At 36.4% G+C, this 17,499-nt stretch overlaps 2 protein-coding genes across 2 annotated transcripts; one reads left to right on the forward strand and one right to left on the reverse strand.

Annotated features, from left to right (window-relative positions):
- Window positions 1–8,998: 8,998 nt before the first annotated feature.
- LOC117325956 (probable 60S ribosomal protein L37-A) lies at window positions 8,999–13,127 on the reverse strand. Its single transcript, XM_033882488.1, has 4 exons — window positions 13,013–13,127; window positions 11,864–11,999; window positions 10,610–10,694; window positions 8,999–9,124 (listed from the first exon to the last, which is right to left on the reverse strand). The coding sequence occupies exons 1-4, from the start codon at window positions 13,013–13,015 to the stop codon at window positions 9,043–9,045; spliced, it is 306 nt and encodes a 101-aa protein (XP_033738379.1). The 5' UTR covers window positions 13,016–13,127; the 3' UTR covers window positions 8,999–9,042.
- LOC117325955 (F-box only protein 4-like) lies at window positions 13,123–17,479 on the forward strand. Its single transcript, XM_033882487.1, has 6 exons — window positions 13,123–13,606; window positions 13,924–14,135; window positions 14,465–14,688; window positions 14,969–15,211; window positions 15,689–15,852; window positions 15,975–17,479. Exons 1-6 carry the CDS (start codon window positions 13,271–13,273, stop codon window positions 16,053–16,055), a joined length of 1,260 nt encoding a protein of 419 aa, XP_033738378.1. The 5' UTR covers window positions 13,123–13,270; the 3' UTR covers window positions 16,056–17,479.
- The last annotated feature ends 20 nt before the right edge of the window (window positions 17,480–17,499 follow it).

Genomic DNA, 17,499 nt, shown 5'->3' on the forward strand with positions numbered 1-17,499 from the left:
GGACAAATAGTCAGAGGAGTCGAACCCCGGCCGCCTAGGTGTAAGGCGAGTGTGTTGTCACTGTGCCACTCGATCAACCATGTTGAAAGATCAATCTGTGAAAGCACCCCCCCCCCCCCCCCCCCAACCCCCACCCCCACCCCCGAGACAAACAAAAAACAAAAAACGAAAATGCGTTTTTGTACAGTATGCATATGAACTACATGTAAACGGTACTTGGCTCAAGTTTCCAGTATATGTTCAAATTATATAAGAGGTCTAGATTCATACAGCAGTGTTCATGTACCAATACTAGAATTCCTGTCTTTGCCCTCGTTGTTGGACATTTAATGATTTTCCATTCATTTTCAGATCGGTCAATATTTGATTAAGTATGGTCAATTACGATCGCCAACAGAATATAAGGCTATCTGAACTACACAGTGGGTTTATCGCCTACAGCCACGTAATGTTAAGTTGAAAATACAAAAAAAATGTACTAGAATTAACGAAGCGAGAACTACAGTTAACGAAGTCAGTACTACGTACAGTTAACGAAGTGAGTACTACAGTTAACGAAATCAGTAATACAGTTAACGAAGTCAGTACAACAGTTAACGAAGTGAGTACTACAGTTAAGGAAGCGAGTACTACAGTTAACGAAGTCAGTACTACAGTTAACGAAGCGAGTACTACAGTTAACGAAGTGAGTACTACAGTTAACGAAGTGAGTACTACAGTTAACGAAGTGAGTACTACAGTTAACGAAGCTAGTACTACAGTTAACGAAGTGAGTACTACAGTTAACGAAGTGAGTACTACAGTTAACGAAGCGAGTACTAGTTAACGAAGTGAGTACTACAGTTAACGAAGTGAGTACTACAGCTAACGAGGTCAGTATTACAGTTAACGAAGTCAGTACTACAGTTAACGAAGCGAGTACTACAGTTAACGAAGTCAGTACTACAGTTAACGAAGCGAGTACTACAGTTAACGAAGTGAGTACTACAGTTAACGAAGTCAGTACTACAGTTAACGAAGCGAGTACTACAGTTAACGAAGTCAGTACTACAGTTAACGAAGTCAGTACTACAGTTAACGAAGTCAGTACTAGTCTTAAGTTGATGTAGTAGGTACTAGTACATTCCATTTTTACAATAGCTATAAATCAACCAGCTCGTCATCAATAACGATAACCTTGTCGCCGATTCATCCATTTTAAAAACATTTTAGAGACATTTCGAAAACGGGACGATTCCATACGTATCAAACGGTATTAACTTGGATTTGTCTCGTATTAAATCAAACTAGAGGGAATGGTAGCATTAGCATTGCTCCTCTCAAAGAATGCATGGATAATGCTATCATTATACTTGCTCCCTGGCGGCTTCCATAATAACTATTTATCCAGGAGGTCAATATTGACACGCCTTTTTACCGTTCCCAAGACATGAACCAATGTTGGCACTACAAACATGTTACGCCGATCACAGGTTTGTTGGGTACGTCGGTCAGCTATAGTATATTTTGCTGTACACAATGATCGAGATCAGGTGTCCTCGAGTACAGTTACATCACCAGCCAAATATACAAACTATACATACTTATATCATTCTCAAGTATTTACCATGGTATTCAGGAACCTTATCTTATCATGTAAGGTCACTGGCGTATAGGTACTTCAATCGACCGGTTCCACCCACTTAAAAACATATAAATAAATCGGACCTAACAATGTTTATACTTATGTGAAAGAAGAGGAGAAAAGAACCATGCTCTATCAGTTGAGTGACAGCTGAGTGACAGAGATGACACTACCTCATGAGTCAAAGAAGCATACTCTGTTAGCCGAGTGACAGAGATGACTCTACCTCATGAGTCAAAGACGCGTGCTCTGTCAGCTGAGTGATAGAGACGGCTCTACCTCATGAGCCTTAGACGCGTGCTCTGTCAGCTGAGTGATAGAGACGACTCTACATCCTGGGCCAAAGAAGCATGCTCTGTCAGCTGAGTGATAGAGACGGCTCTACCTCATGAGCCTTAGACGCATGCTCTATCAGCTGAGTGATAGAGACGGCTCTACCTCATGAGCCTTAGACGCATGCTCTGTCAGCTGAGTGACAGAGACGGCTCTTTCTACTGAGCCAAAGAAGCATGCTCAGTCAGCTGAGTGATAGAGACGACTCTACATCCTGGGCCAAAGAAGCATGCTCTGTCAGCTGAGTGACAGAGACGGCTCTTTCTACTGAGCCAAAGAAGCATGCTCAGTCCGCTGAGCGACAGAGACGTACGTATTTAGAATAATATTATGTACAAGTCACACCGACCCGTTCCTTTTACACTAATATTATCAATGATTCTGTGCTAATTTGGACCAAACTCTGCCTTACTTATACTCATTAGCTACGTCTCTGTACATTATTGAAGTAGATACATGCGATTGAAAACAACATCACGAACAAAGAACTTTCGAGGAAATATGCCCCTTTGTTATGCCCCTTAGACACAAATATGAATAATAATCGCATTATCCAAAAATCTTCCAACTCTTTCTAAGCATGAACCAATTAATTTTAAGAGGTTCTCACTTCTTAAATGGTTATGCTGATGTTTAGGCAGCCTGGAAGTCGAGCAATATTTCAAATGAGTAATAAAAACCATAGCCACTTAAAAACGTAGACGATTTGGCATAAGGTTTAAAAGGATTTGTGGATAAAGATAACGGTCCGCCAAACCTTAAAGGAAGGGGGACAACTCAAAATAATAAGCCAATATTTCATAGAATTATTGTCCGTTGTTAGCGGGGACAAACCGGGAAAACCCATAGGTGTATTGACAAACAAGACAGGTGCCTGTGACATAACCATGGTTACTAGAATCCATCATATCTCTCCTGTTCACATTTATTTTGAGCGTGGGACTACTGGCCACGATTCACCTTTTGTCTATATGACCGGGTGTGGTGTCCTGGGTCACATTGGCAGTGTGCTTCAGCACAGACGTCTGTTTCTAGTTAGTATTTTATAGAAAAATTGTTTAGCCCCTATTCTTACTATATAAACATATTGATATAGTAGGAGTATGGGGCTTAAATTGTTTTCTACTACAGTACTAAGTAATACTAACCAGAAGCAGACGCCAGTGGCTTCAGTGTGGTAGCACTATAAAGACGATATTGATTTCGAGCAAAAAAAAAAGAGACAAACTCACGAACATACCACAGCCTCCCAAAACACACATGTATGTCACAAACTGTACCCAGTAGGAGAGGTCGACCTTAACTGTACAAAATAAATCAAACATTTTCACATCAATCCGTGTCACAGGTCTTACTGTGGGAGGAAACCGGTGTACCCGGAGAAAAACCGCGTGACTTGATTTGAACATTAAGTACATTTTAAAGAACCTTATAGCACTTTACAGTTCGAATTCTTTGCTTTATTTCAGTACATAAGAAGACAATGTTTAGTAAAGCATTCTAAACACATTATGTCGGCAACACGACAATTCAAATGTTATTCGAAAGTTCAGATAACAAATTAACTTATAAGCATGTATATTGACAACTTGTATGCATTTGTAATTAAACTTAATAGAAATATTACTAGGTATGTTAGTATAAAACAGCTCTACCTGTGTAAGTCGAACAGGAAAGTGGAATGAGATTTCTTTCGGCCAAAAACTGTTCGATAATGCCCCATAGGAATATATGTTAACAAGAGACCCAAGAGGGATCTTGGCGCCCACCATTGAATGATCCATGTCTGTCAAATGAAAGACTGATCTATTCTCTTATTTTTCCTTCTTTTAAAACATTTAATAACTTTATAGAACACGATATAGCAGGAGCAACCTGCAATTATCAAAATCGAAGATGGCTGCCTGTCGGCCACGTTGTTTTCCAATCGGTCCCAAAATGCAATATGCATAACTAGGGACCTAGGGCAGCTTACATGAAATCTGAGAAAGATCCCTACAGTACTTTCGGAGAGATAGCGATAAAAACTGTAATATATCTGATGACGGTGGGCTAAAAATCGAGGTTATCGATGTATACAAAAGAGTGTTCATCAATAACCCGTAATTTTATAAGGTTTCAGAATAAATATGAATACATGTAGTTAATCTATAGTGCTGCGGTTGTTAACTGATGTCATACAAGTGTATATGTTACTCAAAATCCCGAAACCGAGCCCCTGTGGTCGCCAAATGAGATACTGCCACGCAATGTTCGTGGAATTTTGAAGGTTTAAGGGATACAACACCGTCAGACAATAATTAACCGATTAGCATGAAAATTGACACGAGTGATCCTCGCCCCACCACGATATGTTGCAAAAAAAAATACTCTTGCCTTTCCATGCTAATTTTCTCGATTAAACGATGGACAGATATTTATCGTATTACAAGATCCATTTTCATGTTGGTCCTTACTTTAATTCTGAGACGACGATCAAAGCAAAAACACGTCTGGTATTGTTATTTTATCTACACTTTAGTTTCAGGTTAATTCGGAAGGGAAACTTCTCTTTCACCTGCCTTTATGAAAATCCATGTCTGAGTTCTATATCTTCCAAGTGAATATCGGTAATGGCAAATTCAAAGCTTTACAAACGAGTGACATCTATCCTCATTTAGCCGATCATTATACAGTGGCGTAGGAAGTCGTCAAAATGTTGGGGAGGGGCAATATTTTTTTTTACCTTAAATTGTTTGCACTAAACAAATCGTATGCCATCTCCGCAAAGTTAGCTAATAATTATCATTTCAACATCCCCATGATAATTTATGTAGTACAAAATAAGTTATTTACGCAAATCAGGATATATTATTTATTATATAATATTTACATTTGGTGTGGCAATGCCCTTATATATTACTAGTAAATCCCTACCAAAAGCAGCTTCATCTATGAGAGTATAACTGAAGTTGCCCTGACGGTAGAAAGCGGGAAATTTGAATTTTGGAAGATTTTTTTCATATTTTTTTATTTTTGCGATTCATTAATAGAACGTAAATATAAGCGATAAACTGCCTAGATGCGGCAGACCTACTGGTATAACTGCCACATGTGTCACAGACAAACAATCATGGGTTCCAGTAATTTAGTGACAATGCGAGCGCGAGCGCGAGCCGCATTTTTTTTTTTTTTTTTTTTGCGAGGGGCCTTGGCGGAAAAATAATATAGCATTTGCAATCATTCGGGATCAGGCGCGGATCCAGGATTTTCGAAAAAAAAAGGGGGGGGGGGGGGGGGGGGGGGGGGGGGGGGGGGGGGGGGGGGGGGGTCCAGTAATTTAATGTTAATGCGAGCGCCATAGGCGCGAGCCGATGATATTTTTTCTCTCTGTTTTTAAGGCTATAAAAATGTTCTCCTCACAGGAACCCCACCCCCCCCCCCCCCCCCCCCCCCCCCCCCCCCCCCCCCTAGATCCGCTAGTGAATCACAGTAACCCTAACGAAAAGACAAAACAAATTGTGATATACAGTATACATGTAGATAGAGGTTATTTCAAGAATGGTTTCCCGTTTAATACAACATATAATTCACGAGTATGACAGGTTATCGATATTTTCACGAGTGCGCCATTTTTAGCTCGTCTCTTCGAAGAAGAGTGAGAGCTTATGTCGTCACTCCGGCGTCGGCGTTGGTTTTTCAAATGTTAAATTTTTGGTGCAAATGTTGAAAGGCATAGTAATTTATGGTAATATGGTCCATGTGGGGGTTAAACTATACCCTGCCGAAGTTAATCTAAAAGATTTTTGGAAAAAAAAAAAACAGTTCAATTTTTGGACTTAGAATATTTATGCGTTAAGTTTTTGGTGCAAGTGTTGAAAGGTATTAATACATCACTTTATAATTGTACTAGGGTGCTGATATTTCGCAATAGAGTCCCTATGGAGTAAGACAATCCCTTCCTGGAGTAAAACTTTAAACAAAAAATTGATTTTTTCTTTTTAAATCTGTGTTTTTTGTTTTTGCTTTTAAATCTTTGGACTTTGTGTTAAGTTCATGTTGTGAGTGTTGAAAGCCATAGTAATACATGGTATTAGGTTCCCTGTGGGGGTTAAACTATCCCTTGCCGGAGTTAAACTGAAAGATTTTTTGGGGAAAAAAAACACATTTTTAAAATTTGTGTGCAAATGTTGAAAGCTATTAACACGTCACTATATGATGTACTAGGGTGCTGATATTTGGTAAAAGAGTCCCTATGGAATTACACTATCCCTTCTTGGGGTGAAACTGAAAATAAAACAATGTCGAAATGCTCACAATAGACAATTTATACTGGTCCACATTTTTCAAGGGAGTTAACTCTCATTAGGATAATATTTTGTCAAAAAATTGAAGAAATATGTCCAAAAGCAATTACATTTGTATTTAATATATTCATTTAACAACAGCATAGCTTGTCTCCCGAATGTTTGTCAATAAATAATTTATATATATATATATAATAGTATGGTTTTGAAAATTGCATGAATTCACAAAACATAATCTGATCAAGTAAACAATATAAATATTATTAATGCAATTTGCGAAACCATTCCAATCAATATATTTTAATTATTTATTGACAAACATTTGCGAGACGAGCTATGCTGTTCTCCAACAGCTCTTGTTAAAGGACTGATCAATTTAAAGGAGAATCTGTGCATGAATAGCTAACGTCAAGTGAGTTGACTATTTTGTCAAAAACTAGTCTGAAAATTTCAGAAATACAGCAAAATAACCAATTTATATTTAATTTACCTAGAACAGGTATTCACTTTAAAAACATATTATTTTTCCTTAATAACTGACAGGTTTTTAACTTTTCAAATCTGATAGAATGTGTATCTAAAGCGAACCTTATATGCTGCTAATTTGTCGACAATGATATACGGTGTTTCCTCATTCGTACCTGTCGGTAATTATTATTACTCTGTTCACGTTAAAACTGCGCATTATTATCCGTGTTGTGTTTCTGTCTTGTTCTCATTATGAAATCAATCAACTTCACAAATTATCATCAACTTATCGAACCTATGTGATGAAGTTAAGCAAAATAAAATTTCGTATTAAGATATAAATATTGACTTACCAGACAAGGAGTGAGGTGCAAACGACCGACACACTTACTATAGACTGCAAATTACAAAATCATCTTTTATCCCAAACACAACTAATTCTTGGAACAACCTACCAACTGAAGCAAAATCATCGCAATCCATCAGACAATTTAAGACCTTTCTAACTCACCAAGATACTAATCCACCACAAATTCAACAATTCCTTGAATATGGTTCAAGAAAAGCCAATATTTTACATTGTCAATTACGTAATCGCTGTAGTCCTTTAAAGCACGACCTTCATAAAGCCCATCTTTCAGAAAACGCTATCTGTGACTGTGGACACTATTGCGAAAATTCTTCCCACACTGTAAAAACCATGAACAGTCCCGTAACAAAATGATTGATTCCTTGAACTGGTATAACAGAATCACCGTAGAACATCTTTTGTCTGGGGACCCAAATCTAGACACTAACCATAATATTCTTATCTGTAGGTCTGTACAAACGTTTATTCTAGATTCCAAAAGATTCAACATATAGTATCTACTTGCTTGTTTCTACTAATAAGATATCTACCATTTGTATCAAAAGCCGGGTTGTTAGTGCCATTCTTATGTTTCTTCCTTTCTTTTTTCTCCTTACTGTTTTCTCCCTTTTCAATTTTTTTTTTTTAATAAATCTAAACCTCTTTTTCGAACACCATAAGTATATCATAAGTATCCTAAAGTATCATTTAAATCATATTATTTTATCATGAAATTACATATATAGACTGCATCGTGTTTCAGTGGTCCTGCCGGCGAAGTAAGGTTAAGTAATTAGGTATTCCATGGAGTGATCAAAGATGGACAACGTCAGACTGGAGAAAGCTTCTAAGCACAGGATGTGACGAACTCTTAGAAAGTAGAAGGATCGGAGTGTATGAACAGTAGTGTTTTACTTGCGCCGTCAGGGCCACTGAAACCTCTTGCATGTATAAACGATAAACATTATATCATACTTGGTGTTCACAATCTATTTCGCTGCTTTACATTTTCCAACCTTTTGTTTAAAAAAAAGTTTAATAATTATGTCCCGTGAAACATTGTATATACACATTTGTTACGGAAAGGACGTTGGTAAGTTGCATAACTTTTGTCCAATCCATTTGAACGAATTTGGTTCCAATTCATTCCATACTTTATGACTAGTATATCAATTTAAAATACTAACCTCTATTTCCCCTATTGGGCCCCAGCCCTCTGGCCCCAGGGGGGTCAGAGGCAATATTTATACAAACTCTGTTGCACTTCATGACTAGCAGCGATTTAAAGACTTATCTCTATTTCCCCTATTTGGCCCCGGAAATGTTCCTGACCATAATTTGGTTCAAATTCATTCAAAACTTTATGACTATTAGCAATTTAAAGGATTAACCCCTGTTTTCCCTATCGGGCCTCACCCCTCAGACCCCTGGGGGATCAGATTATATATTTATACAAACTCTGTTCCCCTTCCCTAAAGAATGTTCCTGACCAAATTTGATGAAAATCAATTCAATACTTTAGGACTAGTAGCAATTTAAGGAAACGCCGACGGACTACGGACGACGAAAGACGCGCCATGGCATAATCTCAACGGCCCTTTGGGCCAGGTGAGCTAAAAATCATTCACTCCACTTGTAACAAGACAGGATCTTAAGACTCTCAGGGCAAGATACTCAAGCTGCCAAACACTCTGCAAACCTGAGTTTAATTGTTAAGAATTTTACCCCGAGGATTGTCTTCATATCCGCATCTCATCACATCTCATGACATTTTTTTAACAACAATCTTGTTAGAGAGAAGCCAAGAATGAGATGTTACAGAATGTCAGCCAGAGAAAGACCAGTACGTCCTCATCTTGCATTATTGTGGTGGAGCATAAATTCCACAACAATTGACTTGTTGATAATGAAAGCTACCCAAACCATGACAAACAAATATTGCTTCTTTTTTTTTGTTTATTTACAGCAGACTTATGTATTATCTATTTAGTGGCAACTGCAGATGATGGAGCGGCTGCTGTCTTTTTCTTGGATTTGGCAACTGTACCCTCACGGAAGCCATTCCTACAATGATGAAAAAAAGACACTTTTAGATGACCTTAAATCAATAAAGAAACATTAAATCTTAAACATAATCTTTTTGTTATGAGTAAATAAGTATTTATTGGGAGAGTAAAAATTTTATGGATAAAAGATTCAGTTACAATTTGATAGTATTTCACAGATGTCAGTCATTTCTATCGTCGTAATCTGCATAACACTACACTATACTTTATCACCCATGGGTAAGCTCAGTGAAAAGTCTTGTTTCAATGATGTCGCTTTTATAACTTGCTCTATAAAAAGAAACCTAGCTTGACCACCAGGCCCTAAGTTTTTTCGTTAAGAATGGCCAAGCTGAATTCTAGACTAAGTTTCAAACTAGGGGCAGATAATCTAGTATTAGAATTCAGCTTGGCAATTCTTAACAGAAACAATAAGGGTCTGGTGGCATGTCTAGAATCGGATATATCCTAGGGACCAAAATCATAAAGTTTTTTACAATCTTAATATTCTAGAGACAGGGGGCCAGTCTAATAGAAACTAATCAACATAACCCTTTCAGAATAGGAACTCTTCAGATTTGGAGGGGAAAATATTAACATGTATGTATACTTTTAACAATACATGACTGTATCCATGAAGGTGTGCAGATTTTCTGATAAACATATATATAGTGGACAAGAAGTCCTACATGTCTTTTGTGTTTTAAACCAGTATAAGCTAGTACGGCATAATTTGTGTGTCCACAAGCTTAAAGAAGTACTGAAATTGAACACTAACACTAATACCATCTGAAATGAACCCCTTACTTCAGCTAGCTGATATAAAGATCTCTGGCTCGAGGCACTCATCATAAGTTCTCTCTGAAATCATCTGAAATTGTTGGTGGCGAACCCCTGTGCTAGCCTTCTGGCTTCTGGTAGGCCCCTATGTATAACAAATTCTCACGAGTCCCTGAGCTGATTGTCTGGCTTTTGACCAGTGGAAACTGAGACTTGCATTTTTGGCATAACATTGGCAAATTGCTGAAATACCTGCAACAGGCTTTTCCCCACCACCTAGGCCTGTTTTCATTGATAAGAAATCTCTATCAGATAAAAGGGCCGAAATGATTTAAACCTGCTGATACTAAATTTCTGATGAAACACATTTTCGAGAATATTTATCACTACTGTTGATATACATCTTCTATAAAGCATTTGCTACCTTCAATCTGAAAATTCCGATAGGAAAATGTGATGGAGCCAATGAAATAACCTCTATTGAAACATGGATTTTTCACCGAATTAACCCACGGATAATAAGTGTAGTGTAGTGGAGAGCAATCAACCATAGGTATATATTTACGAGTCATTTCCATTTATCAAAAGTCTGAAATACTGACTTTTTAGTTGAGAAATTTTAGTAAAAATACAACAAATATACAGTAATATCTGAAATCAGATTTTTAGCTGAAAATTCTCAAGCCAGAGTATTGTTATACAAAATGTGGTAATGTAGACCTACCTGAACCTCCTGAAGACATCCTTGAGGTGCCTCATACGGCCAGTACCTGTTGTCCTCCTCCTCTTAGATTTCTCACTCCAGTTATCTGCATGAACAAAGGATAGCAATTGTTAAGTTTGAATTTCAGATGAATTCTATGTTGGCTCAGTACAAAGAGCAGCTCTAAATCATTCATACACGCTTGTAAAAATTTGCTTTCTTTCCCACAAATTACTGTAATCAATGATAAAGATTTTTATACTATGTATTACATAAAATGCATTATGGTGCAACAGAATATGGTATACATTTTGTTAACTGATTGAGAACAAACTTGCACACTCGGGGGTTAATGCTACCCATTATGAAATTAAGGGGAAATCAAGGGCCACAGTGTCTTGAATTATTCTTTAAAATTCTATGGCTATTCGTAGCTATAATTCTTACATATTTCATAAAAATTTCGGGGATTTCCTCTTTTTGGAGAATTTTCTCCTGATTTATGGGATTTTTTCTTGATGGGGAATTTGTTTTATTCAAAGGGGAAAACACCATCAGTGGGGAATACTACCTAATGTTGGTAGCAAAATTGGATTGTTTATTAGTACAAGTGAATAGTGATGAAAATATATCTTTTATACTAGTATATTTCCCAAGAGACAAAACTTTTTTCTCGCTATATTTGTAGAAGCTCAGGCTAGCAGGAATTTCCCTTTAGCCTAGTGGAAGGATGTTTGCATCAAGAGCGAGAGGTCACTAGTTCAAAGCCTGGCACTCGGCATGGATACATCTTTTTTCATTACTCCTTCCCATTACTTATGTAGTTTCATTTATATGTGTAGAAATGGTGAGCAAAACACAAGAGATTCATTCAATGGTCTGATTTACTGGAGTGTTGTTTACATGTTTGGGGCCGCGGTGGCCGAGGTGGCCGAGTGGTTAAGGTGTACCGACACTTTATCACTAGCCCTCCACCACTGGGTTGTGAGTTTGAAACCTACGTGGGGCAGTTGCCAGGAACTGACCGTAGGCCGTTGGTTTTTCTCCGGGTACTCCGGCTTTCCTCCACCTCCAAAACCTGGCACGTCCTAAATGACCCTGGCTGTTAATAGGACGTTAAACAAAAAACAAACCAAATCTCAAATAAATTGGACCATCGAATGAATCTCTGTGTTGGGCTCACCGTTTTCACACATATATTATCTGGATTTCTGGTAAGACCTTGTGTATACATATGTATCTACGGCAGGAATATATACTCCTAAGTGTACTTACATGACCTCTTCTTTGGACTAGGATATCCACATGAAGCACATACTTTCTTCTGGATATGGAATGAGCGGCGCCCACACCTCCTGCAGTGGGTGTGGGTCTTGTTGTGCCGCTTACCAAAGCTGGATGTTCCCTTGGTCTGTCAAAAATAACACAAAATGTAAACTTGATTTAATATGTGATCATTTTACTTTCCCAATACTTTCAGCCTATAATGGATTTTTAATTATTAAGGATCTGAGAAAGTTACTCTTGAACTCGATCAAATTCTAAACATGCCATTTATAAACTTTATATTCTATATTTTTTTTCTTCATTGTGTCCTTTCCTTTCAATGGGAAACATACAAGCAAATGAGTTTCATAGAATGGTATTACAATTGTATTTAACCGAACAGTGATGTTACAACATATACAGTACATATTAAACTGTTAATATAACCATCGAATCTTTATAAAAAAAGTTGTGACAATATTAATGTATGCAATGGTTCAACCTATGTCATAAATCATTTAGAAAGAACCCCTTACTTCAGTTAGCTAAATATGCACGACTCTCGTCGTAAGTTTCTCTTCGCGTAATCCTCTACATTTTTTAGTGACGAACCCCTGCGCTAGCCTTATATGCCTACATGTATAACAAGTTCTCAAGTCCCTGTGCTGGTTGTCTGGCGCCCGGCCAGATGGAACAGAGACTTGCATTATCGTCATAACGTCTTTAATTAGCTACTTTATAAATTAGATGATTACATTGTACAGAGTAACATGACGAGATGTGCTTCTGACAGTTGTCGGCGAACAACACCTTTATTTCAACTTAACATAAAAATAGCCTTCCGCAATTAAGACATTTGTAAGCCTGTGTCTTTATCCTGACAAAATATTATCAAAGCAAAGAAACAGTAATTTATAATACCAATGCTACATAGGTATCTTGGTCAACATCTTTCACTTATACATTGGAAAATATTTTTCTTCGAACACCTCCAAAATAGGGTGTCTTGTATAAAAACTACGATATATATACCAAACATAAGGATATCAGATAAAGGACTGGATTTTTAGCAGTACAATGAGTGCATGATTATTCTGCAAACTTTATTTATGAAAGCGATAACGGTCGATTGAGAATCGCGTATTTCTCATCGCTCACCATGTTTATCCAGCAAGATGGCGAAAGGTCATTTCCGTTTTCCTGATCCGTGACCTCAAAAGCTTCTGACGTCACATCCTTAGTAAACTAACAACTTGTTTTGGCCACGTTGGAGCTGACACATAGCTGTCATTACGTAGACGAAACTAGGTATATATATAGTTACGACCATGTATTCTTCATATATCACTTTATTCAACAACAACATCGACAGTAAACTATTTTCTTACGAAAGGTCATTCATCCGTTGGTCTGAAAATGATTGAAATTGATATTCCTCACGATATTTGTCCAACAACATTTGTTTGTGAACAAAGTTTGTACACCAAACTGCCAGAAAGATCTACGTTTAACGGCGACCAAAGGTCAGATTTAACACCATCACTTAAAAGTGATATTTATTTGGACGAAGGGCTTCTTTATACTCTGAAAATTTTAGTGAAAAAATACAAAAAACAAATGGGTGAGCGACCAGAAACATTTGTATCGGGAGGACTCCAGCAGTACCTAATTAAACAAGAAATGAAACAGAGGAGCTTAATACACGGCCAGAAAAGCGTTGACCAGAATGCTTCCATTTTCCACAAGTTACCTGTAAGTATACATGTATATAAAACATAGACTTTGTATAGTTTAAAACTTTTTTGTTTTTCGAGTTGCTCCTTTAAAATGATTTAAAGACTACTGAAATCAGAGACCTATATACTATAATTAGGTCTCTGCTGAAATGAAAATGAAACTTTACAACACTTATAAGCGAAAGGAAAATATCTAACTATACTGTAGGTATTTTTACTAAAACGGCATGCTTGGTGTAAATTATCACTTGTTTTATTTCCTTGCCCAAGATATATATTCGAAAGTTGTCCTGGACTATAGATGAGTGAAATAATGTCTAAATTGTTTTGCAGTTGAATGTGAAACTCCATATATTTTCGTACCTTGGAGTACGTGACCTTTGTCGGGTTAGTGGAGTATGTAGGGACTGGTATGATGTGAGCCAGGACAATATATTGTGGCAGGAAAAACTCGCACGTAACATCCAGTCCTGGAATATTATTTCTCATCTCACCAATCCAGCTATGTACAAGGAAGTGCAGTCCGAATGGACCAACAGGGAAATGTAAGTTTATAGGCGATGAGTTGTACTTGTTACAATATTAATTCATATTTCATTACTTTGACACCATCAGCATTTTTTTTACTTCTAAATATTTGCAAATACATGTATATAAAGATTAAACAACAATTCTTAAGCAAAAAAATTAAACACCAATTTAAAGAATTGACTGATTCAATGCATAGTTAAAATTGTATCTATAATCTTTTACAGAAATTATCATTTGAATTCATTTAAAATTTGAACTTCTGTTCCGTTTAGATAATAATGAAGTATATGACAAACTATTGAGATTTAATTAATTACTGAAATTTATTTTGTAATTATTTCAGATTTCTGAGATGTTCTCCTGAAATCAACAGAATTATGCATGAGAGAAACTCCATGTTGACAAGCATATCTAATATGCTGCGATATTTCCTTCCAAAGAAAGTGCCAAAGATTGCCATGTTTGGTCCCGGCCTAGAATCTGAAAACACCAGCATTTTAGTCAGACAAATGCTGACAGCCAGAACATTATTGGAACAAGTGGGGATGGTACCAGGACAGTTTGATGGTACATATAAAATACATACATATGTATTATACAAATATGCATATCAATACACAATGTATATACTGTATACATTTGGTAAAATTAACTTTTTTTCTATATAAAATGATAAATGACATGATGACAAACTTAATCAAGCAAAAGATTAATGTAATATGTTCATGATTTTCACACAAAAAAAATTCCCTTGTCATTAATTTTATCTTAATTTTAATGTAGAAGTGTTCAATGAAATATATGGGGCTGAAATCTGTAGCTTTCATTTATTCTTCCTGTTATAAAGGTGTTGGTTCTGGCTGGCTCCTGAAGATGGCAGACTGCAGTAATTTTCAGCTGTCAGTTCTGTACTCTGCTTCCAAATCAATCCGACAGCAACCAGGATGGGACCGTATCAATGGCAATAACTTATTGCAGGTATCAATACAAGATGGAGAGGTTGGTGTGGAGCTCAAACCAGCCGTCAAAGATTTCTGCCGTACCGTAGATGCTTTTATCTATGTCATAGATTCAACTTTATCAGCAACTGGTAAGATAGGTTGTTGATTATGACTAGACCAAACTTAAAATAAAGACAAAATTTTCAAAAAATTAGATTAGATTTTTTTGTTGTCACATTCACAGCATTAATATTGCAGTTATGTAAACAAAAGGTCACTGTACATGATACATGTGTCTTTATCTTAGAACAGCTAGTACTCATTTATATCTAAATTCAAAACATCATTTTCATGAGTATTTTAACTCTTCGGAATGTTATCCTTTAATCAACAATCATATATCAATAGTTCAATGTAAAAAGTATTCCACTTTTTGCAATAAAAGTAAAGTTTTATACTCTTGATTATTAAAGCAAGAAATTTATTTCTTCAATTTCAAAATTACCAATATCTATTTCACATCTAGACCTGAAGAGATCATACAGTTACACGGTTGTTAGTATAATTAATATGTTAGACCTGTTGACTTTCTTTTGTTAAATACCATGTGCATGTTTGTGTTGTAGGCGAAAGTAATCAGGAGTTTTATACCATGGTGAATGAGCGCTGGTCAGCTACACATGTTCCAGTTCTAGTATTATCCTGTATTAAAAACTCCAATGCTTCCCGTATCCCTTGCATCAAAGTCGTGGAGAAGCTTGCAATGTCCAACATGAACAGACCATGGCAGGTAATGAACTATCAAGTGAATATGATCACTGATGCGTTAGAAATATTTGAAATGACATTTTAACTGTTTTTTGTGATGTCATGTAATCAAATAATTGATTTTTCCTTTAATTTTATTTGTAGGTGCGAGATTGTGAGGCAGAGAATCTGACAGAGGTTTTAGAAGGAATTCGGTGGGTGGTTGAACAGTCACATCGACGGTGAAACTTCGTTGTGTAATAAACACCTACATGTCACCCCAATAAGTGACAGACTAGACCCACGTCCAAGAAAAGGCTTCTAGTCATTTCTCCTTGAAGAAGTCGTACTTTGGACTATTAAGGCACCAAAATGTGTCTGACCAGTCCCATTTGAAGGAACATCATATCCCAGGGAACATCAGAGAAGCAAATACATGGAGTATCTTTTGTGTATGAGAAGATCAGACAAAGTTACACATTTAGCAGGAAATAAATGCTTGGCCAGAACTGGTTCAGAAGCAAGATTACTTCTCTTGTCCATCTTGCATTGAACAGAGGCCTGTAGCTTTAGTAAGTTTTAATCTTATAAAGACTTACCACCGTCTCCAGAATTAAACAAGATTGAATATCATTCTTGATGTTAGACATGGCAGAATGAATCTAATGGTGAGTGCCATGTTATAATTATATAAAGTATTTTGAGGATATTATTTATACTTATGTACTACAAGTTCATGTTATAGTTTGTAATGCCATGTGCCGTCATAATATGATTATCTTCCTGTGAAGGAGAAAGGAACCAATGTTTAGGATTTAAATTGAATATTGGACCTCTGAATTGTTTGGTTGTGATTTATGAGTTTTTGTGATGATTTTAACAGAATTTGTTTTCACCTTAAATAATACATGTATGTCATATACATAATTGTACTTAGATAATGAATAGAATGTATTTTATCACCTGTTTCTATATAGAAGTCGTTTTAAGATTTTTTGGAACAAAAAAACATACTTTTTGCCAATTCAAAATAATTTAAGCAAAGAAATAATAAGAAAAAAACGTTCTTTCTGAAAGCTCAAGTGCCAAAGATGTGTTGAACCCACCAGATAGTAGCAGTAATGAGATAAATTTGAACCCACCAGATGGCAGCAGTAATGAGACAAAATGTATTATTATATTTAGCTTACATAGTCAGTATACATTATATGTAGACAATTATAGATGTATTGACAGACGAGGCGAGTGCCTGTGTGTGGACAGTAGAATATAGTTAATGTTACTGCCTTCTACATCATATAATTTTTTTCAATGTCACATTTTTTTTTTGCCATATTGACTATTTTCACATTTAATAACTGTTGTGTGATAGGACATGTAACGTAGATACATATATCTATCAGCTCTGGATTGTGAATGGATGTTGATATGAATGAAGGTGACCTCTATTAACCTTTTCATGTCCAACTGGTGAATCAATCCCTGATGGCCAAGGCTATGTGAAAGGCAAGTGTATCACCACTAGACCACCCATATATGGATATTATACATTATTAATGTATGTGAGAATGCACTGTGATACAAATTGTTTGAATAATTAATATATTTATACATTATTTTTACACAAACGTAAACATTATATTATTAAATTTTATGGTTATGTAACTTCAGTTTTGTTTTTGTCTTTAAT

The sequence above is a fragment of the Pecten maximus genome, chromosome 4 (genome assembly GCF_902652985.1).
Source record: "Pecten maximus chromosome 4, xPecMax1.1, whole genome shotgun sequence".
In the NCBI taxonomy this organism is placed as follows: domain Eukaryota; kingdom Metazoa; phylum Mollusca; class Bivalvia; order Pectinida; family Pectinidae; genus Pecten; species Pecten maximus.

Coding starts and splice junctions, on each gene's coding strand:
- LOC117325955 (XM_033882487.1), top strand. CDS start 13,271: ATGATTGAAATTGATATTCCTCACGATATTTGTCCAACAACATTTGTT. Junction 13,607..13,923: donor CCATTTTCCACAAGTTACCT/GTAAGTATACAT, acceptor ATTGTTTTGCAG/TTGAATGTGAAACTCCATAT. Junction 14,689..14,968: donor GGTACCAGGACAGTTTGATG/GTACATATAAAA, acceptor CCTGTTATAAAG/GTGTTGGTTCTGGCTGGCTC.
- LOC117325956 (XM_033882488.1), bottom strand. Junction 10,695..11,863: donor TAGTCCAAAGAAGAGGTCAT/GTAAGTACACTT, acceptor TTGTTCATGCAG/ATAACTGGAGTGAGAAATCT. Junction 9,125..10,609: donor GATGTCTTCAGGAGGTTCAG/GTAGGTCTACAT, acceptor TCATCATTGTAG/GAATGGCTTCCGTGAGGGTA.